Source organism: Ictidomys tridecemlineatus, chromosome 4, assembly GCF_052094955.1.
Source record: "Ictidomys tridecemlineatus isolate mIctTri1 chromosome 4, mIctTri1.hap1, whole genome shotgun sequence".
In the NCBI taxonomy this organism is placed as follows: domain Eukaryota; kingdom Metazoa; phylum Chordata; class Mammalia; order Rodentia; family Sciuridae; genus Ictidomys; species Ictidomys tridecemlineatus.
This window is the reverse complement of record NC_135480.1, coordinates 14,314,063-14,340,667: the sequence shown is the minus strand read 5'-3', so window position 1 is coordinate 14,340,667 and position 26,605 is coordinate 14,314,063. Positions and strand designations below refer to the sequence as shown.

At 46.7% G+C, this 26,605-nt stretch overlaps 1 protein-coding gene and 1 long non-coding RNA gene across 2 annotated transcripts in view; both read left to right on the top strand.

Moving 5' to 3' along the window:
• The window catches only part of LOC144376734 (uncharacterized), a 57,144-nt gene extending 32,463 nt beyond the window's left edge, over nt 1-24,681 (top strand). Inside the window, exons 2-3 of the long non-coding RNA XR_013437195.1 lie at nt 19,907-20,031; nt 22,798-24,681. This is a non-coding gene — a long non-coding RNA (uncharacterized LOC144376734). The remainder of the gene's footprint in view (nt 1-19,906; nt 20,032-22,797) is intronic.
• Or6q1 (olfactory receptor family 6 subfamily Q member 1) lies at nt 74-3,412 on the top strand. Its single transcript, XM_005331575.3, has one exon. It carries the CDS (start codon nt 688-690, stop codon nt 1,639-1,641), a length of 954 nt encoding a protein of 317 aa, XP_005331632.1. The 5' UTR covers nt 74-687; the 3' UTR covers nt 1,642-3,412.
• Nucleotides 24,682-26,605: the final 1,924 nt, after the last annotated feature.

The following is a 26,605-nucleotide window of genomic DNA, read 5'->3' as shown; positions in this document are numbered from 1 at the left end:
TCATTTTTATTAGGTTTTCACAATGGATGATCCAGCTTGTATTTGAGCTCAATCTTGTGGATTCTATGTTAGATCTCCTGACATGTCCATAGTTAAGGCCAATATCACTCCATGTTATACTCACAACAATTTCCCAATCTGGCCTCCCTGCTTCTTTTCTTATCCGCCAAACTTGCTCCTTCTGAAGGGCAAAAAGGAAGGATTGCTGTCCTTAGAACTCTTCGAGCCCTCTGTGGCCCTTGGATTGAAGCAAGCTTTTCCTTTCCCTTGACAAATCCATCCACAATGTCCTCTGTGGTGCTTGCGATTTTATGCTTGCAACATTCTCTCTACTTCTCTACTGTTTATCTCGTGAACTTACATTCTCTCTACTTCTCTACTGTTTATCTCTTTTTCAGGTTCAAGTTTACTGCCTCTTCCAGGAAGACCCCTCAAGACTGGTTGAGCTTCCCTGCTATTTCCTTCCATAATATCCTGTCTCAATCCTATTCAACCCTTTTCATTTTGTTCTGAAATTGTCCATTTTCCCGTGCCCCTCAGACTTTGCGTTCTTTGTGGGTGGGGGCAGCGTCTGACTTCACCTTCCTTTTCTGCCCTGGAAGGTATTACAGTCGACATCCTCTTAGGCTCTCTTGGAGTTTTCACCATCGGGAAGGCTATGAGTCTACCAAGTTCTCCCTCCCACCTATGCAGCCATATACTCAAAATTGGACCCAAGTAACACAGTTTGTCATGGTGGGCTTTGCTGGGGTGCAAGAGGCACGCCTCCTTTTCTTTGCGCTTTTCCTCACCATGTACCTGTTCACCTTGGCAGAGAACTTGGCCATCATATTAGTGGTGGGCCTTGACCACCGGCTCCGGAGACCCATGTATTTCTTCCTGACACACTTGTCCTGCCTTGAAATCTTGTACACTTCAGTCACGGTGCCCAAGATGCTGGCTGGTTTTATTGGGGTCGAGGGGGGCAAGTATATCTCCTATGCTGGATGCCTGTCCCAGCTCTTCATCTTCACCTTCCTTGGGGCAACTGAGTGTTTCCTGCTGGCCGCCATGGCCTACGACCGCTATGTGGCCATCTGTATGCCTCTCCGCTACGGGTCCTTGGTGTCCTGGGGCACCTGCATCCGTCTGGCCGCTGCTTGTTGGCTGGCAGGCTTCCTCACGCCCATTTTGCCCATCTACCTCATGTCTCGGCTGGCATTTTGCGGCCCCAATGTTGTGGACCACTTCTTCTGCGATGCCTCGCCCCTGCTGGCCTTGTCCTGCTCGGATGTCACCCTGAAGGAGACGGTGGATTTCCTGGTGTCTCTGGCTGTGCTCCTGGCCTCCTCTGCCGTCATCGCCGTGTCCTACGGCCACATCGTCTGGACGCTGCTGCACATCCGCTCGGCTGCTGAGCGCCGCAAGGCCTTCTCCACCTGTGCGGCTCACCTCACAGTGGTGGGCCTCTTCTATGGCACTCTTTTCTTTATGTATGTCCGGACCAAAGTGGCCTCCTCCATCAACTTCAACAAGGTGGTGTCCGTCTTCTACTCCATCGTCACACCAATGCTCAACCCCCTCATCTACAGTCTTCGGAACAAGGAGGTGAAGGGAGCCCTGGGCCGAGCCTTTTCCCTCAAGTCCTGGAAGAGACAGTGAGGAGGCAGATGGAGGATACCCAGCCTCCTTTTCTGGGGTCTCCAAAAGGAGCATGGTAAGGACTATGGGAGGAAGGTGTGGCTGGGTACCCAGGAGTTATAGACTGTGCAATAGTTAAAGGAACATGCTGTGCTGCTATAACAAGAGAGGCTTAACTACAACGTAGCATTAAGAATGTAGGATATTTTGTCTTCCTGGCAGAAGTCCATGGTGAGGGTTCCAGGTTGATGGGTAGCTCTGAGCAGCAGGTATTCCAAGGTTCAAGTTCTTTCTATCTCATAGGGTCAACCTTCCTTAAGATGTTGGCAAAGTAAAGCCAGCAGGCCAAATCTGGCTCAGCACATGCTTTTTAATGGCCTGTGAGATAAGAATGGTTTTTACCTTCCTAAGTGCCTGAATAAAAATTAAAAGAATAATGTTCCCTGACACAAAAGTTCATAAAATTCAAATTTCAGTGTCCATAAATTAAGTTTTATTAGAACATAACCACATCCATGTATCTTGCTCTAATGACAATTAAGGCCATTTTTCTGCTAAAATAGCTAATCTGAGTAGTTGTGACAGAGATGACTTGCAGCCCTTGATCTAGAAACTTCTTGCTATTTACACGGTCAACACTGGGCAAGAGAGGCCAGAGTAAAACCTGGGGGAGACACACTCTGGGCCTTAACGTATCTTGAGCAGATGTGGTAATGACCACTTCCACTCACCTTTTTCAGTGAGAAGCGAGTCATAAGTTACATCTAATCACAAAGGAAGTAAAATTAGTCTCTAGGTGGGCAACCAGATGCCCAGTTTACTTATTGTAAAAAAATGGAAGAAAACACAATTTGATAGACAACCAGCACTTTCCACCACAGATGAAATTCCCAGAATCAGAGCTGATTTTTCCATATGATTTATGTTCATTTGTAATATCTGCATTCTGTGATTTGAAATATAGACTGATCCTCTCCCAAATCAGATGGTGTTTGCAAATTGAGTTCAAGAGATCTCTATGGCAATGCCAGTTCTAAGTTATGCTTAAAAAGACAATTACAATTCAAGTAGTTCCCTACATGTACCAGTTGCGTTCCTAAAGGCATGTAGAATCACCATTTGAATGTGGATTCCAGAAACTACAGTAAATGGAAGAAGGAAATATTGAACTTGGGACCGATTGGGGGGAAGGACAGATTTTCTTTGACAATGTTCCTCAACTGGCCAGATGACATGGCAGCGTCTTTCAACACCACAGATTTGCTTAATAGCATTTGAGCTGTTGTCTTTCCCTCTGTTAATAGGGAGTACACAAGTCAAGCAGTTTGAAAACCTTACATTTACTTTTTTTTTTTTTTTGGCACTCTGAATTTAACATGGGGCACTCTACCACTGAAGTACATCCCCAGCCCCTGTTATTTTTTACTTTGAGACAGGGCCTCGATAAGTTGCCAGGGTTGGCCTTGAACTTGCAATCCTCCTGTCTCAGCCTCCAGAGTTACTACAACTACAGGCGTGTGCCACTGTGCCTGGCTCATTTACTGAATATTATATCACTAATGTGCTTTAGATTCTTTTCAACGACTGTGGGATGCAAAAATAGTGCTAAAGTGAGAACTTCTCAGGATCAAATGGAAGAATTCACCTGAATGAAATAGAAGGACTCTACATTTCCAGGCACTTGACTCAAGGAGACATTAACACAATACCTATTGGGTTTTGACTGAGGAAAAGAAAATGCACTGGGTTACGTAGTACTCATTTATGCTAGCAAGAAGAATTCAACTTTAAACACAAGTACTGTTTTCTGAATAAGAATAACTCCATGGGAAGTATTAATAATGTCTACTATTTTGGGATTCTTGAGGAATAAGTCTATATTTTTGAGACAAATTGCATCAGGAAGGCTCTTGCACGTATAAAGTGAATCTTGTTTTAATAAAACCTTATACAAGAAACAAACCTGGGGGAAAGCCCCACTCTTGTGAGTGTGATTATTTAGATTACAAAATTAAAACTATCGCTCTCTTAAAAAAAACAGCTACCATCAGAATCTGGGGCATACGAAAAGTGGAGGTATCAACAGACCATGTTTTCAAAGTGGCTACTAATGGTAGATCCACGTGCAGTGAAGATAAACTACGAAATTGTGTCAGGGAAAATGCACATTTCAGAAAATAGAAAATTTCTGAAAACACAATTGCTTCTCCGAGGGTTTCTGTTCCTAGAGTGAAGCATGGGCTCAGTGTGAAGTGCTGCCCGGGGGGTCTGTGACAGTCACCTGTCCTCATTTATGAAAAGGCAAGTAGCTAACCACAGCAGGGACAGGTTGTTTACTTAGAAGAAAATTTCATAGTAGACATGTCTAGTGTAGTTCAAACAGGTCAAATTGGAAATGTTAGACCCCAAGCTCTTTGCTTATAAGAATAAGTTTTAGACTCTCCAAAGAGCCTCCCCTCCCTATGACCTAGCTTAGAATAAGGGTCACAAAAAAAGTTTTAGTTATTTGGCAATAAAACAAGATATCCAGATTTTGCCACTATTCATCATTTTATTGAACTATTTAACAAATAATTGTTTGTGCTTACCATGTGCCTTGTACTCTTTTAAATGTTTTATAAATATTAATTCATTAACTCCTCAGTGATAATTCCATGAGGTCAGTGCTATTGTTATCCTCCTGGGGTACAGAGAAGCTAAGTAACTTGTCCAAAGTCACGCAGCTAAGTGGCAGAGCTAAGGCTTGAGTCCTGTGCATCTGCCTCTTAATCTGTGTATAGTGGTGATGCTCTGGGTAAATTGGTCCTCTCTGAGCATTTATTCCCTTATCTGTAAGAGATCAGAGCAGACAAGGTGTCTTTAACTCTCTACTTTTCATGTGTTTCACGTGTGCCGAGCACTTTCACTATTTTCCCATTTCATCATCCCCACAACCTGGAGGGGAGAGCTCAGCCTCATCCTCTGCAGGAGGAGACGGAGCCTCAGGGAGGTTAAGTTACATGCTCAAGTTCATACAGCTACAAAGGGAGGAGCCAGAGAATTTGAACCACACTTATTGGACTCCACTCAACCCCTCTGTCTCCATGCCTCCTCTCCCGGGTCTCCTCGAGTGCTAACTTTGCATAAGTGGATCCATTCGTTCATCAGACGTAATCAGTCTCTTCTGTGTCCCTGGCCTTGACTCTGTGCTTAGGGGCCAAGGATGAAAGAGACCACCTGCTTCCATCAAGGACAGTATTTTTTTGCAAATGTGTCTTATCTCCCCTGATGGGATGAAATACAAAACAGAGGCAGCTGGGGAAAAGCAGGGGTTCTGGACCAGTGTGAGGGGGCTCAGAGGAAGGAGTGTTCCCCCTGGTAGGGAGTGAAGAGGGCATTCCCCAGAAAGCAGGACTTCCTGTGATCCCCTTCTGCTTTCCTCACTTGGGATGAGGCCTGCCAAGCATTTGTCCTTTGGTGTTCTTGGCAGGGTGGAGAAGGATGATGTAGCACTTGGGAACGAAGAGACAGAACAGGAGGCCTGCTCCTGATGCCAAGATGGCAGAGACCGCCACGGCCGCGGTGTCTTTGCTTTGTGGGCAGAGATGAAGGACACCCGGACACGGAGCAGACCAGTGTGCTGACAGTGATGTGCTTTGCTTCATTGAAGGTGTCAGGCAGCCTGTGGGCAGGGAAGGCTACCAGCAAGCTGAGCAGACCTCGCAAGCCCAAGTAGCCCAGCATGGCAAAGACCAGTTCCAAGGAACCCCCATTACACTTCAAAGTCACCGAGGATCCTGGCTCTGTGGAGTTTATGGGCTGTGGGGGCCATCTGGTCACCCAGAGTATGCACAAGGCCGTCTGGGGCAGGAAACAGACATTGGGGAGGTGCCAGGGAGCATCGGCCCTGCCCACACCCTGATCTCCGTGTCTGGCCTTGTGGCATGGAAGGCTGCCATTACCACTATAGTCTTGGCCAGCACAGTGGACACACAGACTGTGAAGGTGACCCCAAAGGCTGCCTAGTGCACAGCACAGGTGAGGGGACCTGGGTAGCCAATGAACATGAAGGGACAGAGGAAACACAGTGCCAAAGAGGACAGTGGGAGGTAGCTGAGCTGGCTGTGATTGGCTGGGACGTTGGGGGTGTTCTGGTGCCTGATGACTGTGCCTAGGATGGCCAGGGCGATGGGGAGAGCAGGGCTGCACAGACGGCCAGCGCTGTGCTGAGGGGCTCCTGCTAGGACATGACGTCCAGGGTATCTGCGGTGCACTGCGTCTTCTTCCCGTTGGGCCCCTGGTCCACGGGGACACTTCTGGCGTGTGGCACTCTCTGAGGGAGAAAGAAACTGGGTCAGAGAGCAGAGCAGGGAGGCTCCTGGAGACAGCTGAGCGGTTCCACGACGTGTGGTGGCTTTTGCAGGAGGCTCCGAGTATTTCCGTCTCCTTGCAGTGGGCCTTCCAGATTGTGCGATGTCCCCGGAACCTGAGCCAAAGGCACAGATGGCAGAAATCCCCATGGTGGCTGCTTATCATGCGTCAGACTATCATGAAATAACATTGAGCAACCTACACAACCTCCTTTCCGGGCTGCGTCCTTTTGAATTGAACGACCATCGCTGCACTGTCATAATTAATAGTTGTAACTACTTAATCTGTGCATTTGTTTACCCAACAACCTATTTTATAAATGTTTATGAAGTCCTTAGCATTTACAAGGAATCCATCTCTTTTTAACAAAATTTTGGTTATTTTTTGAGATGGGGGTCTCACTATATGTTTCCCAGGTTGGTTTTGAACTCCAGGATTCAGGGGATTCCCCCTGCTTCAGCCTCCAAACTGCTGGGACCGCAGCTAGACACCACCATGCCCAGCTAGAAGAAAGCCTCTCTTTTTAGAATGCAGCCACCAGTCTCTTAAATCATTCCAGTGATAGAACTTGACAGAGCTTTGTATTTTGTAGTTATAGGATAGATTTTGCAGCTGGGCCCTGAAATGGTCACATAGTCCCTCCCATTTAACCTCTTATCCTGGCTTGGGTTATTTTTGCTTCTAGAGACTTTTATTCCATGTACCCTTAATCTCCAAGTCTAAGGATTCCTTCTTATTTATCTTTCTCCCATCCTTTTCAGCACCCAGTGGCTTCTCCTTGGCTTCATTGAGTGGCACCTTTTCCTTTAGAAGGGAAAAGAGTTTTCCCAATGATTCCACCCTCTCAGAAAGAGTTTTCAGTGTAAGAAAAGACTTTGTCCGACTCTGTGGCTTCTTTAGTTCCCGGGGCCCTGGACTGGTGTCCCCTTCCGATCATCCTCCTTTCTAGTACGTCCACCATGTGTTCGTCTCCCCTGATCCCACGGCAACATATGCTGGGCTTCTCTGTGAGCACATCAGCAGCTGCTCATTTCCTACAGAAGAGTCTGTGTGCCTGGGTCCAAAGAGAGGCCCTCTGTGATCTGGTCACCTGCTTCCTACATCACAGTCTCAACTCAGTCTGCCCATGGCTCCTCCTTGCTTTCAAACCTTGAATCTTTGCTGACTTACCCCTTGGCCTGGGCTGTCCTTGTTATGGCTTGTTGCCTTTAGGATGTCACTCATAGATTAAGGCCTGCATCACACACCGCTCCCTTCAGTGAAAAGTCTCCCTGCACACGCCTCTTCAGGATTACTTATTCCACTGTTCTCAAGGCTCAAACTTTTACGACGGCTGATAACTTGGCTTCATGGTCTAGTTTCTTTCTCAAGAGAGCTGAGCTAGGAGGGCAGGGTGGGGGCAGAACGTCATTGTACTTGAACACATCAGGAACTCTAGGAATCCAGGGACTGTGTCTCCTTGGCTGTTGCTACACTTGTACACGGCAGTATATAGTAGGTGCCACTTAGTACCTGATGAATGAAAGACATCTTAGGAAAATATGTTTAAGTCAACAGGGGGAATTTTCTTCAATGTTTTTGGACTACCAAGTGCCAGGTCTTAAACTAGTTATAGGATTTGGATAAATTCATGGTTGATTTAAAAAAAGGATATACGAGGCTTAAGTGACGTGAGTGTAACCTGCGGGAAGGACACATTGACCCCATCTTTTTGGTCTCGTTGTTCTGGTGCTTTTTCTCACTGAAGGATCTTCCCTGGATGTGAACATGAGGTTTGATCTGAAGCTTACTCTGCTGCTGCTGCTGCTGGCCACACTCTGGTGAGGGCCAGCCTCCCTCCTTACCTGGTGACATGGCCAAATGTAGCAGCATTTTATCTTGTCAAATTAGGTCAACTTCCTTGTTCCCACAGGACATTTTTCATTGCAGATTGAAGAGGGTACCTGCGCAGGAGAGGAGGGAGAGAGGGCTGGGACTTTGCAGGGGAGACTCAGTAGTCTTCGACCAGGCTTTAGGGATCAGCAGTATCCCCCTCACCTAGCAGGTGTCTCCCTCTCTCTTTCTTTTTCCCACTCCTTCCCTTTAAAATCAAACCCTTCTTTAACTCCTTTTTCTTTCCCTCTCTTTTTGTTCCCCTTCCCTCCCTCTCTTTCTCAGATAATTATCAATGTGTTTCACATACTACGTTCTGTCAAAGGCATGAAGGAAGCTGAAACAGGTAAGGATGCGCTCTCGACAATTTCACTGTCTAGTGGGGAAATGGAGGCTTCTTGAGCCAGAGACAGGGTTCGGTTAGAACTGCTCTGCCATGTATGGACTGGGTGACCTTGAGTTTCACCTCTCTGGGCTTCAGTTCTCCCTTCAGTAAACTGGAGACCGTAGTGATATCTGTTTTGAAAACTGTGTGAAGTTTGAGTGAGACAATCCAAGTGAAGCTACGTCATAAGTGGCCGGAACTTTGTAAGTGCACAGCAAATACTCAAGAAGGATAATATTGTGAAGTATTAGCTGGGGGAGTGTGCCTTTCACTCTGGGCTCAACAAATCCTTCCATCTGTATTTCAAAAAACTCATTTCCCCAGCCCAGACAGAATCAAGCTCCACAGTGAATGAGAAACAAAGATTTCAAAAACTATCCAAGCCTCAGCACCATTCACGAGTTTGTTAAGCCTGGGGTTCCTCAACCTCTGCATTACTGACATTGGGGCAGGAAAATTCTTTGTTATGGAGCCTGTCCTGTGCATCTCAGGAGGTTTAGCAGCAACTGTCCTCCACCAACCGGATGCCAGGAGCACTCCCCTGAGTCGTGGCAACCCCAAATGGTCTTCAGACATGCGATGGTTCTCCAAGAGGCAAAATCACTGCAAATGGAGAACAATTGAGATTCAGATGATGCTTGCAGAATAAATTTTCTTGGGAAGGCATGATGAAAGGATATTGTAGCCTGGGAAAGGAGAAATGAGCCAAGAGGGAAGTACCGAGCTGCAAGCTACCTCAGACGGTGGCACTGAGCAAGCACCTCCACCTCCAGGGGCGGCAGCTCTTGTCTGTGGAGCCAGGGTGCAGGTTCTGCCTGTGCTCCGTTCCCTGCTCTCCAGCCACCTAGTTTCCTCCTCCCAGGGTGGAGGAATTTGGAAATGGAGTAGGATAGATGAACGCATGGAAAGAGACATTTCAGACTAAAAGCAGGACCAGAGGGAAATAGTTAGAAATCTCTACAATGGGCGAAGAACGTGCATACCCGATGGAGAAATCTTCTACTTTTATTCTTACTACACACTGGTCTGCGGAAGATGCTTTGGCTGCCCAGTGAAGGGAGAGTTCAAGCTGCTGTAATAGAGAAAACTGCAGGAGGCCTGCCCTGAGAGTTGAGGTGTAACTGCACTTACATGAGAATTCCCCCCTCTGCCCCGCTGAGCTGCTGTGGGGTCTGGCCAAGGACTAAAGGGTTTCCCTGGGTCATTTCCCATTGTTTTAAAAGAGCTCAGCATCGATTGACTATTTCTTGACTATTCCTAGCAACTCCAGGAGGACACATTAGCTACCTCAGGGTGAGCTTGGATCTGCAGTGGAATACAATTTATCTTCTCATTTTCTTTGTCTTTTGTAAGCTTCTTCATTTGGGAGTGGCTTAGGGAGGTTCCACTCAGAGATGTGTAGGTTAATAACTCACCCCTTTTGACCAAGTAGGCTCAATATAACAAATACTCCTGCGTGTACAGAACTTACCTATAAGTGCTCTTCTGCTCAGGTAACAGCTCTCTCATTTATCGGTAGCTGTTTTCCATGGGGCCCCCTAAAATCAGAAAGTCCAACGACTTTCTATCCTCTCTGATCTGGGAGGACCGCCGATGTTTCTAATGTCAAATGCTGTCAGCATCTCACCATCCTTGGTGAAGAAATCTCTTCCTGGGTTCTGGTGGTGAGGTGGACATTCCTGGTGTCATGGCGCACCTGAGAGAGGATAAGGAGACAGAAAGTGGACAGGAGCAGCGCCAGTCCTGGGGTGCTTCCTCCCTGCTACTGCACAGTTCCCCCATATCTGAGCTTGCTGGTGCTTGTGTGGGGGGGACCTGATATCCACACATTTGATTAATTCTGATTAAAAAAAGAACCCTCTCTTTTCACATGCTGTGAGTTGTGTTCATCTATGGGTGCTGGAGAGCCAAGTGAAAATCAAGGCAATGGGAATCTAGAAGCATTGGGTTTTGTCTAAAATAGATTCAGAGTTATGCTGCTCTATGAATATGAACCTATCCAATTCTCTACCACCCACCCACCCACCCATCTATTCATCTATCCATTCAAGTCCGTCTTCTGTCTGCCCCACGCTTTGGGCCACTCCTGCTAATGGCATTTTCTCCAAAACTCTGCCTGATGTTTATGATAATTTGTGGCTCTTTCCAATCAGAGGGTCAACACCTGGGGGGCAAGCACATATTTTTGCCCATTTCCTATCCCCTCTTACTCCAAGGTTCCTGGACATTGCTTAATACATGCTTGTGGCATAAAAACTTTTTTGTTGAGTTAGCCTGAGAGATTCCAGCCAAGAGGGATCATTCCTGTCTAGAAATTTCTTGATTGGGGGTAGGGCTGTAAAAGAAATAATTAATAATTAAGAGTGTGAAGGGAAAGCCTATGGAATGGGAAAAAACGTTTGCCAGCTACTCTTCCAACAGAGAATAAATATCCAGAATATATAGAAAACCCCAAAAACTTAAAACAAAAAAATCTAAATAGCAAAATTCAATAAATGGGCAAACGATCTATGTAGACATTTCTCAAAAGAAGAAGTATAAATGGGCAACAAATATATGAAAAAATGTTCAACATCTTTAATAATCAGGGAAATGCAAATCAAAAAATACACTGAGATTTCATTTCGCTCCAGTCAGAATGGCAGTCATCAAGAATACAAATAATACAAATAATGATTTCTGGGGAAAATGGTATGCTTACACAGTGCTGATGGGATGGAAAATTAGTGTAACCATGTTGAAAAGCAGATTCCTCAAAAGGCTAGGAATGGGACACCACTCTTTGGTGTTTATCCCAAATAATTAACATTAGCACACCACAGTGATACATGCATACCAATGTTTATAGCAGCCCAATTCACAATAATCAAGTTCTGGAACCAGCCTAAATATCCACCAACAGACGGAAGGATAAAGAAAACGTGGTAGATATACACAATGAAGTTTCACTCAGCTATGAAGAAGAATGAAATTATGGCATATACTGGTAAATGGATAGAACTGGAGAATATCACACTAAGTGAAATAAGCCAGACTCAGAAAGTCAAGGGCAGGGGTGCAGGGGCAGAAAATAAAAGTTTGTTGGATTAGACAAAGGGAGATGAAGGGAAGGGGAGGGGATGGGAACAGGAAAGATGGCAGAGTGAATCCGACAAAACATTCCTATGTTCATTTATGGATACACGAGCAGTGAAACATCTTATACAACCACAAAAATGGGATCCAAATTAGAATAATATACTCCAGGCATAAAACAAGGAAAAAAATAAGAAGGAGATCACATGAAAATAAAAATGGGAAGGTGGAGTAGAGGAAAGGCATTGAGGGGAAGGGACGAGGAATGGGTAAAGGGAGCAACTGTGGAATGAAACCGACCAACTTATGCTATGTGTGAGTACATTGTATTGAATTCTACTTTTAGGTGTAACCATAATGCATCAATTAAAACCAGACAAAGATGTATAAGGAGGACCAGTAGAGTAGAGGAGGGGGATTGCAGGAGGAAGAAGAGGAGGAGAAGGGGAAGTGCTGGGGATTAAGAATGAGCAAACTATATTGTATGCATTTATGATGATGTTAAAATGAACTCCACTGTTATATATAACTCTACTGCTCTAATAAAAAGACAACAAAATAAGTCGTTCCTGATTTGAAGATTTCTTTGGTTTAAACACATGTTTTTCACCAAATTCACCTTGAAACTCATCTGTCTTGTGGTGATATTGACAGGTGAGGCCTTTGGGGAGATGATTAGGTCACAGGGTTCTGTCCCTATGAATGGGTTAGTGCCTTACAGAATCGATGGAGGGAACTAGCTAGGCCTGAATTTACCCTTCTGCCTTCAACTGCATCAAACACAAGGAGGTCCCCACCAGACACAGAATGCCAGAGTCTTGATTTTGGATCTTCCAGTTTGTTGAACTGGGGGATCAGATTTATTTTACTCACAAAGTACCCAGTCTTTATTAAATTGTTATACCGGCACAGAGGCACTAAGAAAAACTTCAATTAATGTTAGAGGAAATGTGCTGGGCACCATAGCGTTTGCCTGTAATCTCAGCAGCACTGCAGGCTGAGATAGGAGGATCATAAGTTTGAGGCCAGTCTTGGCAACCTCGGGATGCTCTAAACAACTTAGTGGGACACTGTCTCAAAATGAAAAATAAAAAAGAGCTGGGGATGTAGCTCAGCGGCAAAGCATCCCTGGGTTCAATCCCCAGTACAAAAAATAAAATATGATAAAGAATTTTCCTCTACTTCAACTTTTCAACATTGTTTGGACGTTAGCAGTGGTGTACTGCTTGTTCAACAACTGTCTCTCTGGGAGAACATAAAAGTCAGCTTTTTTAGTGTTCTCTAATTTTCTAGGTGAGAATATTCATAACATGGCCAGCCTCAAGCTCCCAGTGGGGTAATCAACAATTTGCACAATTCCTGAAAAATAGACAATGGACCCTTGTTGGTGGGAGCCAGTTCTGTCTTGTTACTCGAGACCCCTAGTATCTTTGGTGAGGCATCTTACGAATGTCCTGAAGAGGCAGCTGTCCACCTCTCCCTCTCTCTGCTGGAGATCCTCATGTTCTCAGGCTGCCAAACTATGCCTGCAGCCAAACATGGTCTGCACCTGTTTTTGTGTGGCTTGTGAGTTAATGATAGCTTCTAAATTTTTAAATCGTTTAAAAAATTAAAAGAATACTGTTATATCACACATGGAAGACATGTGGAAGAAATTCAAATTGCAGTGTCCGTAAATAAGGTTTCATTGGAACACAGTCATGTCTATTAGCTTATGGATTACCTGTGGCTTCATGCATGCTACTCAGTGGTGTTGAGTACTCGTGATAGAGATTATGTGGACTGAAAATCCTAAATACTACTATGTAGCTCTTCACCAAGAAGGCTTATGCATCATTCTTAGTAATGTAGTCCATTAGTGGATACTTTGGAAAAAATTTTTTTTCCAAGTAAAATGTTATTCTGAATACCAATATATCATGTGGAAAAAAAATAGCATCTCTGATTGGAGCAGGCAGAATGGGGGTCCAGATTCCCACCTCTTAGCCTCTCACTGCCCGGAGACCAATCCATAAGCCTGGAACTCTTAAATCCTTCTCTAGGACCCTGAAGCTCTAAGGAGCACACTATAACAGTTACCCGTCTGTTCCAACCTTTCTATGGTTATACAAATCTTCCTTGTCTAGTTTGTTTGACCAAGGTACCTAATTTCCAGAGAGGCAAAGAGACTTTTCTTAAATCACACAGCAAACTGGGGATAGAACAACAACACAGACCCAGCTCTTCGGGCTGAAAAAGCAGTGCTGTCTCTTGAAGCTCTTGGCTGAAGCTTTTGTCCTCCCAAACATGCACCATCCATCTCTCTCTCTTTCTCATTTTTGGTACCAGGGTCTGAACTCAGGGGCACTTAATCACTGAATAATGTCCTTTTTTTAAAATTTTTTTTTTTTTTTTTTTTTTTTAGAGACAGAGTCTTACAGAGTTGCTCAGGGCCTTGCTAAGTTGCCAAGTCTGGCTTTGAACTTGTGATCCTCCTGCCTCAGCCTCCCAGGCCTCTGGGATTACAGGTGTGCAGCACAGTGCCTGGCTGCCCCATCTCTCTTTGAGGCTATTCTAGCTTTGCCTGTCTGATGACAGTAGGAGGACTATCTCACGCCCCACTGCTGAGCCACAGATGAAGCATGGGTGGTCGTTACCTATCTCATGTGTGATTTTGCAGATGTATTATTTTCTTAACTGTTTGGTGAATTCTTTCCTACTCTGGACCTCATGTTGTCTTTGCTGCATGTCAGCATTGGCAGGTAGTGCCCTGAACGGCCACTGGCCTCCCTCCTGGCTCTGCCTTCCATTTCCACGACCTCCTCTATGGGTCAGAGCAGCTGATTTCTAAGACCTCTCTCGGTTCTCACATCATCACCATTGTTGTTAGCAACACCAGATCACCCGGAGCGGGCTGTACCTGATGACGGGCACTCATCACCTCGCACTGTTCATATGCATGACCTCTTATTTTTTTTTTAAATAACCCTGAAGTGTAAATATTATTATAGTCTAGAGAGGAGAAAGCTGAAGCTCAGACAAAGGTGAGTGACAAGACCCCACAGAAATGTCATTTTGGGATTGGTCTCAAATCCTTTGGGCTCTCAGTTCAGCTTTCCTTTCATTGGGCCGCTCTGCCTCTCTGCATGTCTGGGCTTCATCCTACCTGGGGTGGACAGGGCTGGGTGAGGGATTTGCTTGCTCACCTGCCAAGGCCTGGCATTCTATGCATTGGCACATGTGCCGCCCAGGTGTGGTCCCTCTCCTGGAGAGCAGGATATCAGGTTCCCCTAGGTGACCAGCAGGGCTTTGGCTGCTAGGTAGGCTTGGGGAGTGGCAGTGAGATCAGCAAGGCTGAAGGTGGACAGGTGGGCAGTCTGCATGTTCTCCCGCCCTGTGTGAGTCTGAGCCCCTTCTTTAGCACTTTGGGTAGAGGCCATCTGGATCCGGGCAGCCCTCCCACAGTTTCCTCACCAGAGGGTTGCCTGGGAATGTGGCTGGGTGCAGTGTCAGCTGGAAATCCTCAAAGCCAGGCAACCTTCCTGAGGGGGTGGCCAGGCTGAAGCTACCATTCAGGAGCTTCTGTGCTCCAGGACCCAACACTGAAGGACTGTAGAAGAAGGAGGTGGAGAAGACCCATGTCCTACCAGTCACATTGTCCTGAAGGGCCTCAGCCAGGAGTCTGAAGTAAAAGTGGTGGCAGTCACAGAGCATGACCTTGGTGGTAGGGGTGGAGGTGATGACTTTGGCTGTGTTGTCAATACTGCTGTCTAGATTGCCGATCCTGTTGGAGAAGGCCACGCTGCCACCCTAGTCCCCATCTGCCATTTACTTTCCAAGACTACATCACTGACGTTTGGTAGATGCTATGTCCAGGCCCTTCTCAAACCTGCGGGCTCAGGTCTGAGAAGCGAGTTCACCTTACGAAGGAATGCAGTGGAAAAATCAGGTCTTTTGGCACAGGTGGGAGAAACAGAGAAGTACGGATTTCTAAGGGTTTTTCTTTCTGCATTATGCCATTCTTGACATTGAGGGGTACAGACTCAAGGGAATTAAAAACTACCGTCATTGTTAGGAGACTAGAAACAACATACATACCTTCCAAAGCAGCAGAAGGAAAAAAACGAATTGGAAAAAAGTCAGCAAACTTAGGATAATAGAAAAAGGTACATAAAAGCATAAAAATATCTTTTAACAAAATCAAATGAAAATATTCTGTTTATTATTTCTATTACTATGTTTTTAATTGATTGATCAAAAGCAATAACACAACACAGTAAATAGATGAGTATATGGAAGCAGATGAGATTATGGAAACATATCTGCAAAAAAAGTGAATGTGGAGAGTCGTGCTCCTGGGGTGGGAAGAGCGTGCTCTCTCCCCTACTTGCCTGTCTAGGTGAATGCTCCAGCCTCCTCTCTGCTCTGGGCCTCAGAAGACTGATTGCTATGAATGCTCTGCCCTCTGTCTTCTGGCAGGAGGCCTGATAGGAGAACAGTGTGGGCAGAGTGAGGCAGGGGCTGCCAGTGCTCTCTGCTCATCCATGCTTGGCAGTGGCTGTCTTCTCTATGAAGGCCATAGCTCTGGTAAGGGGGAGGGGCTCTCCTCCTTCCTCCCCATGGATAGAAGCAGCTTCATACCTTGGCATCCTTCACCCTGAACTTGGCTTTGGAAACAGCCCCTCCCTCGAGCTCTCATCTCAGGGTGCCATCTGGGCTTTTCCTTTTTCAGGGGCAAAGAGGAGAGGACCCTGCAGATCCTGACCATGACAGGCACTTAAGAGTTGGATAAAGGAACAAAAGTCAGACTTTTTTTTTTTTTTGCCATTTCAAAGAGACACACAGAAAGCAAAATCAGAAGAAAATTCAGTATCAAGGGATGTGTCTCATTGAAGTTTCAGATGAGGGCCCTGGATCTAGAGGCTTTGCAGCCCTTCTGACCCATGGAAGGAGGCCAGGCCTTTAGAGCAGCGCGGTAGGGATCAGCCCGTCAGGGAGTGACTGCTGGTGGGCAGGTGAAGTGGGCGCCACGTGGTGGACTCAGTTTTCTCAAATCTGCTTGTTAGCAGAAATCTTTTAGGATCAATGACAGGGCGGTGCTACAGCTAGTGGAATATTGGTGTTAAGAGACAGTCAAGGGATTAAGAGATATTATGTTTGGTAGAAAATATAAGGACTAAGCAATTATGGTTTGTTTTCTTTCCTTTTCTTCCTACTCTTCCTCTCCCTCTCAAGTCTCCAGATTACTCAGTATGGGGCTTGTTTTGGACGGTCCCCAGCACTCTGTCGGGAAGCTGTCCCACCCGTGACACATAAAAGTCCTTTTATTCCAAGTGCTTGGTGACTCTCTGGGTCTATACTGTACAAAATATACAGAGGATCAGGGAACTGTCTCTTCTCAAAAGTTAACTGCTCCTTCCAGGATTGTATTGTTATAATTATTGTCAACAACAATAACAATTAACGTCATTTAGTTTGTATTGTTATGCTATGTTATAGTCTGTTAATACCTGCAAAGACTAAAAGCTAGACACATTGTCATTAGCCTTTGTTATCTTTATTGTAGAAGAGGATGACATGATCAGAAGGATGACTTAACTTGTCAATATCACATAAGTGTAAGTAATCTTCTCAAGATCCTGGCTTACTGACTGTCAAGCCAGTGCCCTTTGGAATTTCTAGTCCTTCTTCTTCCTGACCCATTTCTGTGTCTGCTGGGGGTCATTCTAGGAGTCATATGCATAAGGAGGGTCTAAACTGGGTCCTTTGTTTTTTAAGGACTCTGGGGTTTTGCAAACCAGAGTTAGGGATGTCAAGGGCCATTGCAAAATGCTTAGTAATTTCCTGAGGTAGACTTAGGACTTCCTTTGAATATTAGCAAAATGAAGGTAATACCCAACAGGTGAATACCCCAGTGCTAGAGAAAAGATGCATAACATTCTAGTATTTTTTTTTTTTTTTTTTGTGGTGCTGGGGATTGAACCCAGGGCCTTGTGCATGTGAAGTAAGCACTTACCAACTTAGCTATATCCCCAGTCCAAGATGCATGCATTCTAAATGAGTTCATTTTGGGGGGGCTCAAGACCCAGGTATGTGTAGCCTCCACGGCTGATCCTGTGGAAAGCTAAGTTCAATCTCCTGAAGTTAATATCCCCACTAAACACACTTTGGGCTTGATGCTGGAGTGACCTGGGAAGTGAGATGGCATATGCTCAGGACTGGAATGTTCCTGAGGGACTCTCTCTGTCTCCTACATGAGCGAGAGAGTCAAATCAACTAAAAAAGTGACTCAGCCTGCCTGGGTGTCTCTCTCTTTTATAAAAGAGACAGTCTGTGCTGAGCCAAATGTTGGCTGCCTCGGCAGGTCTGACTTCATAGCGGCAATGGTCCAGGTATTTCCTTGTGCCCTGATGCTAGATTCATGGTTCATCATTCTAAGAATAATCTGGTTTCAGTCAGGGGCTTTTCTGTAAGGAGCGAGTACAGTGAGCAGCCACAGGGTTGGTAGCACTGGAAGTTATATTTCTTATTCAGAGTTAACATGATGTTTGGACTTGACAATGATTTGGGGCAGCACGAGGCAATTCTATTGAGAGTTGTCGCTTCTGGGTGAGGGTGCACTTCTTGAGACAATGATGTCTCCAGGCTGCCTGTGTCCCACTCAGCTCTGAGCTCTGTGGGGTTGACAGCCAGGCCTCACTCATATTAGGTGGTGAAGTGGCTTGTAGCTATTGATCAGAACACACCTGGCGCATGGGCGTGAACTGGGGTATGTCTGGAGCTACAAAGCAGAGTCTTCAATAAACAGCACCTTGGTGTGAATCTGTTAGAAGGCCTGAGTCCCTTGTCAGTGGGGCCCTTCACCTAAAAGCAGTGGCTGCTGCCCTGATTTCATGAGGGTGACGGGCCTGGAGAAGGGAGCCCTGGTGAAGGGAGTAGCCACGTGGGGTGGATGGTCTTGGGTCTGACACCACCATGGCACTGCAGTGGGACCTCAAAGCAACCTGATACCATGGGGATGTGACAGATCTCATGCACTTGATCAGTGAAGGCACTTAAGAGCCAAGAAAAGTGATTTGTTTTCATACCTTGGAAGACTGTTCATGTAAATGAAAACTGGAGGAAACAGTCCACCGTCAGCCACGTGGCTAGTGTCTGACTTAGAACATGTGGTCTCTGTAACCCACGGTTCCAGTGTGGAGCACTGAGGCAGGGTGCTTCCACCCTGAGCTCTCCCAGGGCAGATCTTTGGGGGGCTCTGTGGGTTTACGCTCACCTTCTCCTCAACTGCAGGACAGAGTGTAGCCCCCATGTGCCTCAAAGGACATGAGACTGTAGCATCACGCTCTATACCATAAGGAGAGGGGTGCTCAGGAAAAACTTGGAAACAACTACCACAGAGATAGGCAGCCTCTTAAAAAAATTTTTTTTTGTAGTTGTAGATGGACAGAATGCCTTTATTTAATTTATTTATTTGTTTATGTGGTGCTGAGGATCGAACCCAGTGTCTCATGTATTCTAGGCAAGCACTGTGCCTCTGAGCTACAGCCCCAGCCCCAGCCCCAGCCCGTAGGCAGCACCTCTGTCTAAGTGGGGTTTCCCTTCCTGTCTTTTGTAACTTCTTCTCTCCCTGGAATCAGTGGTCTGGGTTTCAATCCCAAACCATTACTCATTAGCTATGTGACTTTAGGCAGGTGAAATTTTCCTCCTCCAGCCTCAATTTCACCATCTATAAAATGTGAATTATAATAGTGGCTTTCTCACAGAGTTTTTGTATTAAATGAGATAATAAAACGAGGATAATAAAATAATAGGAAATATGAACACAATATTGGCTATAAATTGGGCATTTAAATAAAATTTTTAGATATATTAACTCATCGGATCTTAAGAATCGTAATATATGCAAAATATAGGAAAAGCAGTTTCTGGAGTAGCAGAGACACGATAAACGGTAGATGTAGCTATTATTAACTTACACTAAGTCAATATTGCAGAAGGAGGAAGGAATGTGTGAATGACTGACAATATGCACACAACACTGCTCCTAGAGGGTAAAGTATTCTCATCGGGTTGGATGATTTTTCATTTGAAACCACAATGGAGTCTGGAAAGGAAGGTCTTTAGGGGTTAAAAAAAATCACAATTAGGCAGTCACGTACCTTTCTCTAGGCATGCTGGGGAAGATAAAGTTTCTCCACCTTGGAAGGATTTGATAAACACTGCTTCGCTGCCTAACAGGTTTGGTGGATATGGAAAGTCAAATAAAAAATAGTCAGACAAATATTTCATAGAAGTCTCAAGAAATCTCCCAGAATGTCTTGCTATGTTTGCTACTTTCCCAACCTCTGATAAGGGGAGAGGGGAGAAATGTGACCATCCCAGCCTGGAAGTCCTGAATGTGGGGCAGGTGGAGAGGGAAGGGCTGCCAGGGGTCATTAATCCCTTGGCTCCCTGGCTCTTTAACAAATTAATAGAATAGTTATGGGACTTTGGCCTAAGTTAGACAGATTTTAGTTTTGGCCCAAAATTTCATTGGAAAAATACTTCCAACTTTCAAAGAGGGCTGGTGACCTCACCTTGACTCATGTGTCACCTTATCATTTTCTTGTCATATTGTTGCAGACCAGAGATTGTCATGGAGCAGCACGGGTCTTTAGACCAGAATGAGGGAAGCACTGAGCTAGTCCAAGACCTTCATCCCAGTTTGTGGAAGGAAAACTCCCAGGCTCTGGGTCGTCACCTTGCTGGTAGGACATAGCCTGCTGTCTTTCTCCCTGCTTGTATCTGTCATTGTGCCCTGTGCCAGAGTACAGATGGTTTCTGACTTAGGGTGTTTCACTTAAGACTTTTGAGTCTACAATGGTGTGAAATGTTAGGCATTCAGTAGAAGTCATACTTCAACTTTTACATTTTGTTTTTTTCCTGGGCTAGTGACATAAGGTACAATGTTCTCTGGTGGTGCCGGGCAGTGACAGCTCCCTTGCCAGCTGTGCCAGCATGTGGGTACACAAGGAAACTCTCGAGCGGGCCACGTTGCCAAGCAAGGAGGTTTGGTGGATTATTAATGCATTTTCAACTGAGTGATATTTTCAGCTTATGCTGGATTTACTAGGATGTAGCCCCACTGTTAAGTCTAGGAGCACCTGTATGAAGTGGTTTCCTCTTTCCAGGTACGACTCTCACCTGAGGGACTCTGTTCGCAGAGAGCAGCTCAGCCATGGGCTCTGACTCCAGCAAAGTCATCCCTTCAACCACCCAGAGGGGTTTCTGGGGGCTGCAGCCAAAGTTGGTCATGGGCTGGAGCTTGTTGGATAGCAGGGCCAGGGTGCTCTGAGAGGTCTGGACCCCTGAGATGCAGGAATCGTAGATTTGCTGTCCTGCCATGATGTTGGAAGGAAGGCTGGGTCCTCTTTTGCCTCAGCCCCAGCAAAGAGAAGCCTCAGAGCATTTCAGAAAAATTGATCCTGGAATCTTGAGAAGGGAAAGGACGGGGAAAGCTGGGATTGGTCAGTAGCCCTACAGAGCCCCACAAAACATCCCTTGACATGGAGAAAGAAGGCAGTTTCCCAGAGATGGATAAGGAGACGCACAAAGTGACAGTATGCAGACATACACACATACTGGCAGTTGTGCAGACAGGCTGACAGCGATGCAGGCACACATGCACCAGTCCATAGTCTCCCTACCCATATGCATCTGTCTATAAAGTCAGTGGGTACAGAATGGATGTGACACAGAAAGACACAAACACTGGGAGAGATGACTCAGATGCAGAAACAGAGACACATCCAGAGACCAGCACTCGGATGTGGATGAGTCAGTGAGACCCGGTGAATGGGACAGACACATTTGGAGAGTGGTAGCCTTACACACTGGCAGACAGATGGGCACAGGCACCTGCATAGACAAACTGCCACAGATACAAGCCCAGAGCTCCGAGTAGACGCAACAGACACACAGACTGGCTTTGACAGTGGCTCAGGCGGGAAGAACTAAGACAGACATAGGGGCAGGGGGACATAGGGGCCTGGCTGAACACTTCCCAGAAATCTTTTTGGGTAGGGCCTGTAGGCTCAAAGACTGAACTCTAGTTTGAAACTTGGTAGGCCTTGGAGATGCTTCAGATAGTCCTGAGAGCTGGGTTCTTGGGTGAGAGATGCTGCCAACATGGGCCTGGGGCTGTCCGGCTGCACCCCATGACTCTGCCTTCATATGCACTTCTCCACAGCTGTAGACACCACGATGTTGAAAGTGTTCCCTGGCCTCAGATTGCACATTGCACATTGCACAGAGGGGGGCATTCATGCCTAGAGTGAAAAAGGGACTTGGCATTAGTTAATCAGCAATGTGGAGAGGGTGGGGACTAGAACCAGGCCTCTCAAACCTCTGAAAGATTCCAAGGGAACTCAGGAGGAATGCGCTGTCCTGCTCAAATGTCTCCCTGACAGAGATCCTTGGAGGGTGGGTGACAGCTGCAGGGGCACCCTGCTGGGTAGGGGGATGAGGACAGCTGTTCCTGTCACCCCCTGCCTAGGGATCAAGCGCATGACCTCCGCTCTGCACAGCGGCTGCTCCAGAGGCTGCTGTCTGTTGACTTCTGGTTGATCCACCAGGGCATGTAAGGGAGCCACAGCTCCAACGAGCACATCTCCCTCAGTAGACAGGATGCTCCGGAGCCTGAGCCTTGGCAGCTAGCCAAGGGCATGGATAGTGTTTACCATGGCAGCTGCTGAGAGCAGAACAAAAGGACAACTGCCCAGGGCATGGGGACTGTCCTTCCCTGTCGGTGGGTGGCCGGGGTCCTCTGTTGTCAGAGCATCTGGACTTGCTTCCTCTAGGAGGCTCCAGACACACCTGCTGGGTTTCCAGGAGACCTCTCTCCTTCCAAAGGGAGTGAATTTGCTAATCTCCAAGCCTTTTCCCTGCATGACTGTGACTTCAGAGTTCTCTGGGTCTCTGAGACCCCCCTGTGGCGCTGGCCTCCGGCCGCCCCTCACCTTCTGCGTTCAGTCAGTTGCTAACTTTCCTTACTTTCTGGCTGAGATGCCTGGCAGAGACGGGCCCTGCCTCTCAATACTTCTTTACTTCCGGGGACCCTGCTCCTGGGCCTGTGTGTATGAAGGAGGCCGACTTCTCTGATCTTGGATCTCCTGGGCCTGCTTGCACCCTATAATCTTCAAAGCCAGAATGAATCCAACGGTGCTCAGCAGAGGCCTGAGGTCTCCAGGGAGAAGCTGAAAAACAACCAGCGAAGCAGCTTTTCTGAGTGCAAGGCCGCAGGGCTCTCTCTCAGGTCCGGGAGGGTGGTATGCTTGGTATCCTACAGGCTGTGAGGCACCTGCAGGGGGACAGCGAGCCCTAGGGTTGATCTTCAATCTCTTTTGACCTGGATTTTATTCCTGGTTTTGCCATGCATGTGTTTCAGGGTCAATGGGCAGGTCCCCTCCTCTTTCTTGGGGCTCAGTTTCTCTTGGGTAATAGGGAAATACCTAACCCTAACCCTGTTTCAACAGCAAAACCCTCTGTGACACCTTACCTAGTGTGGAGAGTACAAAGGGTTCCTGAGACAGGGATTCTTCCAGAGAGGTGCAGTTGAGTACCTGAGGGCAAGCCAGAGGAGGCTGGAGCCAGGGCTCCGAAGGGCCAGACCAGGTGCAACTCGACAGCATGAAGACATCCTCGGACAGCGTTTCCCATTTAGTCCTCACGGTAGCCCATGCCCACAGAGGAGCCATCCCTCTGATTTTACAGATGCGATGCTGAAGTCCAGAGAGGGTGATTTGCCCCCAGCCCACAGAAGAAGTCAATGCCATCCAAGTCTCCTGGATCCAGTTCCAGACTTGTCCTGAGTGACAAGGTCGTCTTTCAGAAGCAGGGCAGAGCATCATCTGCAAGAACTGCCTGCTGACTTTCTGGATGAGGCTACTTATGCACCTGGGCTGCTGAGTGTTTGGAATATTTCTGAATGCAGGTAGAGAGCAGGGCCTTGAGCCACGGACTTTCTCATCTGAGCTACCTTGCAGAGCAGATGGACAGACAGCTGGCCACAAGCTCCAAGAACGCCTGAGGTACACAACGGCTAAAGCCTAAAATTCCTCTGTTATCTGAGATGCTTCCTCCAGCCCATGCCAATGAGCTCATGCTGTGTGAGAAGATCCCCCAAGTGTGAGCCCTCAGATGCTTCTCAAGCTACATCGTAGACCATCCCCAGTGTTTGAATCCTGACTACTGCTGTGTGACCTAAGGGGCAAGTCATCCGGTGTCTGTGGGTCTCACCTTCCTCTCAGGCAGAACGGGAACAATGGTGCCTTCCTTGCCCATGGGCCACTGGTGAAGCCTAAATGTGGTAAGTAGCTAATTGGAAGAGATTTGCCCATTTTAGGAAAAATAGGGTTGGTTCTTCCAGGGAAATTCAGTTAACAACAGTATATTTGTGTATCCGCTCTCTGGAGCTTCAGATCAGGGACAGGTACTGTGCTGCTGGTGGACCTGAAGGAATCCCAGGTCCAGGGAGTAGGAGATGTGCCCAGCCAGAGACAGGGTCGGTGAAGATAAATTGTCCACTGCATCATTCTGCCTAGATGACAAATGAGCGCCCAGGCCCAGATGTCTGGCTCCATAATTTTACAAGAAAGGAATTTCAGGGTCAAGAAGAGGGAGCAACTGGCCCAGAGAGAAACTGCTTGTCTGCCCATGCATCGGGGGTGACAGTACAGCTGTCCTGTGGTTGTGGGGTGTGATTTTTGCTCTTGACTGCTCCTAGATGTGTCCATGCCTTGCACATTGGAGCATCCCCACCTCATCTGGAGTCAATACCCTATTTGCATGTGTCCCCATTGCACTTGCTGGCTTCAGAGCAGATGTTGTGTGGCCTGGTCTTAGCCTTCCCTACCGATGTCTTAGGGGGCCCTGGCGGGTGTTTGATATATGAATGGAAACAAGACCCCTTGACCCATGCTGTCTTTCCTGTTGATATCTGCAGTGGGCAAAATCTGGAGGAGGCACTTTACTCCCATTAACGGTACCCCTGTTGGTGTGGGGAGTTTGCAATGTGGCTCTTCTGCTCTGAGACACAAAGTGGCCAAAGTCAAGGTGTGAGGAGGCCCTTTTCCTGGTGTCAGTCCTTGCTGCACTTGACCTCTGCTTCACACCTCCCTGAGAGAGGACGACTATCCATCTCCCTATCTGTGGGTCTTGTTTATTCAGTCGGGCCCTGAGCAGAGTTGGCTGTGCCCTAAGCATCTCACTTCAACCCTTGGAGTCAATTTCTGCAGCTGGTACATCATACGCTCCTACCATAGGAGCTCAAAAGCGGTCCATGGACAGATACTGGGTCACCCTTCCCCTGGCTTCTAGGTTTCTGAGCAAAAATGTCCCCCTCTCTACTCTGAGCTCCCAAAGCCCATGCAAGTTGGGACCCTCATGGTCACAGGGTCCACCTACTATCAGCTTAGGACCACTCTGCTATTTAACAAAGGAAGGAAGGCGGCACCAGTGTTGGAACTTCAGGCTTCAGTGGTAGATAAATTGAGAGCGTGACTCTTGAATCACCACAAAAAGCACAGAACACAAACCATCGCCACCAACATAGCCAGGTACTGGGCCATGTGTCCTTACTATCATGCTCAGGTGGTTGGGTTCTGGGCTGGTTGAGGGGCTCAGAGACAGGATGGGGCTGCCTAAATTCTCTCCAGGGTGCACAGAGACTTCTTTGTCCTTTGGGCCTCTTTCTGGGAGATGGAATCTTAGAGAAAGCCAAACAGTGTCCTCGCCTGACACAGCTGAGCAAGGACCAGTCCAGACCCCTCCTTTCTGCAGGCCACTGATGTCCCTGGTCTCATGGCTGATGCTGACTTAGAAGCTGTGGTTTGATCTTGTCAGGCAGAGGTCACCAGTTCCACCGAGTTTATGAAACACACAAGGAGGGGCGAACCTTATTTCAATTCCAGAGGTCTCACACGCTTGAGACCCAGGGGAACCATGAGAGGAGAAATGGTCCCCTTTAAGGCCTGCCCTTGCCTTGCCCCCAGATGAGCTGCATATTTATCTCATAAGATTAATTCCCCACAAAGTCAGACAGACAGCTCTTTCCCAGGGACCTCCTAGAGTCTGGGTGAGTAAATTTGCTCTCCTATGATTGAATCTGCCAATGGTGTAAAAGAGCTATGAGAAGAAGGCAGTGACCAAGGGTTATGGGTGAGACTTAGAGCTACGTGCCATGAGCAGACAATTTTCCAGGTATGAGCCACCGTATAGTTTGGATGCTCTGTGCTGCAGAATTTATTGGTTGAAATCTAATCACCAGCGTGATGGTGTTAGGAGGTGAGAACTTTGGGATGTGAGTTGGGTCTTATAAATGAAGTGCTAGGGAGCTACCTGGCTCTTTTCACGATATGGAGACACAGCTATATGGCACTAGTTATGAATAAGAAAGTGAGGCCTCACCAGACATGGCATCAACTGATGCCTTGACATTGGACTTTCCAGCCTCTGGAATTATAAGAAATAAGTTTTTGTTGTTGAACAGCGCACAATTTATGCTAGTTTGCTTTAGCAGCCTGAACCAATGACGATAAGTGTTGATGAGGTGTGCAGGTAATTGTGTCCAACCATCATGAACCAACATCTGTGTGATCCATTCTTTTATTTTTAAAATTATAATTATTGCCATTATCAAGTCAAACAACAACAAGTGCTGGCGAGGATGTGGGGAAAAGGGTACTCTTGTACATTGCTGGTGGGACTGCAAACTGGTGCGGCCAATTTGGAAAGCAGTATGGAGATTCCTGGGAAAGCTGGGAATGGAACCATCATTTGACCCAGATATTGCCCTTCTCGGACTATTCCCTGAAGACCTTAAAAGAGCGTACTACAGGGATACTGCCACATCGATGTTCATAGCAGCACAATTCACAATTGCTAGACTGTGGAACCAACCCAGATGCCCTTCAATAGATGAATGGATAAAAAAATGTGGCATTTATACACCATGGAGTATTACGCAGCACTAAAAAATGACAAAATCATGGAATTTGCAGGGAAATGGATGGCACTAGAGCAGATTATGCTTAGTGAAGCTAGCCAATCCCTAAAAAACAAGTGCCAAATGTCTTCTTTGATATAATGAGAGCAACTAAGAACAGAGCAGGGAGGAAGAGCAGGAAGAAAAGATTAATATTAAACAGAGACATGAGGTGGGAGGGAAAGGGAGAGAAAAGGGAAATTGCATGGAAATGGAGGGAGACCCTCATTATTATACAAAATTACATATAAGAGGTTGTGAGGGGAATGGGGAAAAAAACAAGGAGAGAAATGAATTAC

Coding starts and splice junctions, on each gene's coding strand:
- Or6q1 (XM_005331575.3), top strand. CDS start 688: ATGCAGCCATATACTCAAAATTGGACCCAAGTAACACAGTTTGTCATG.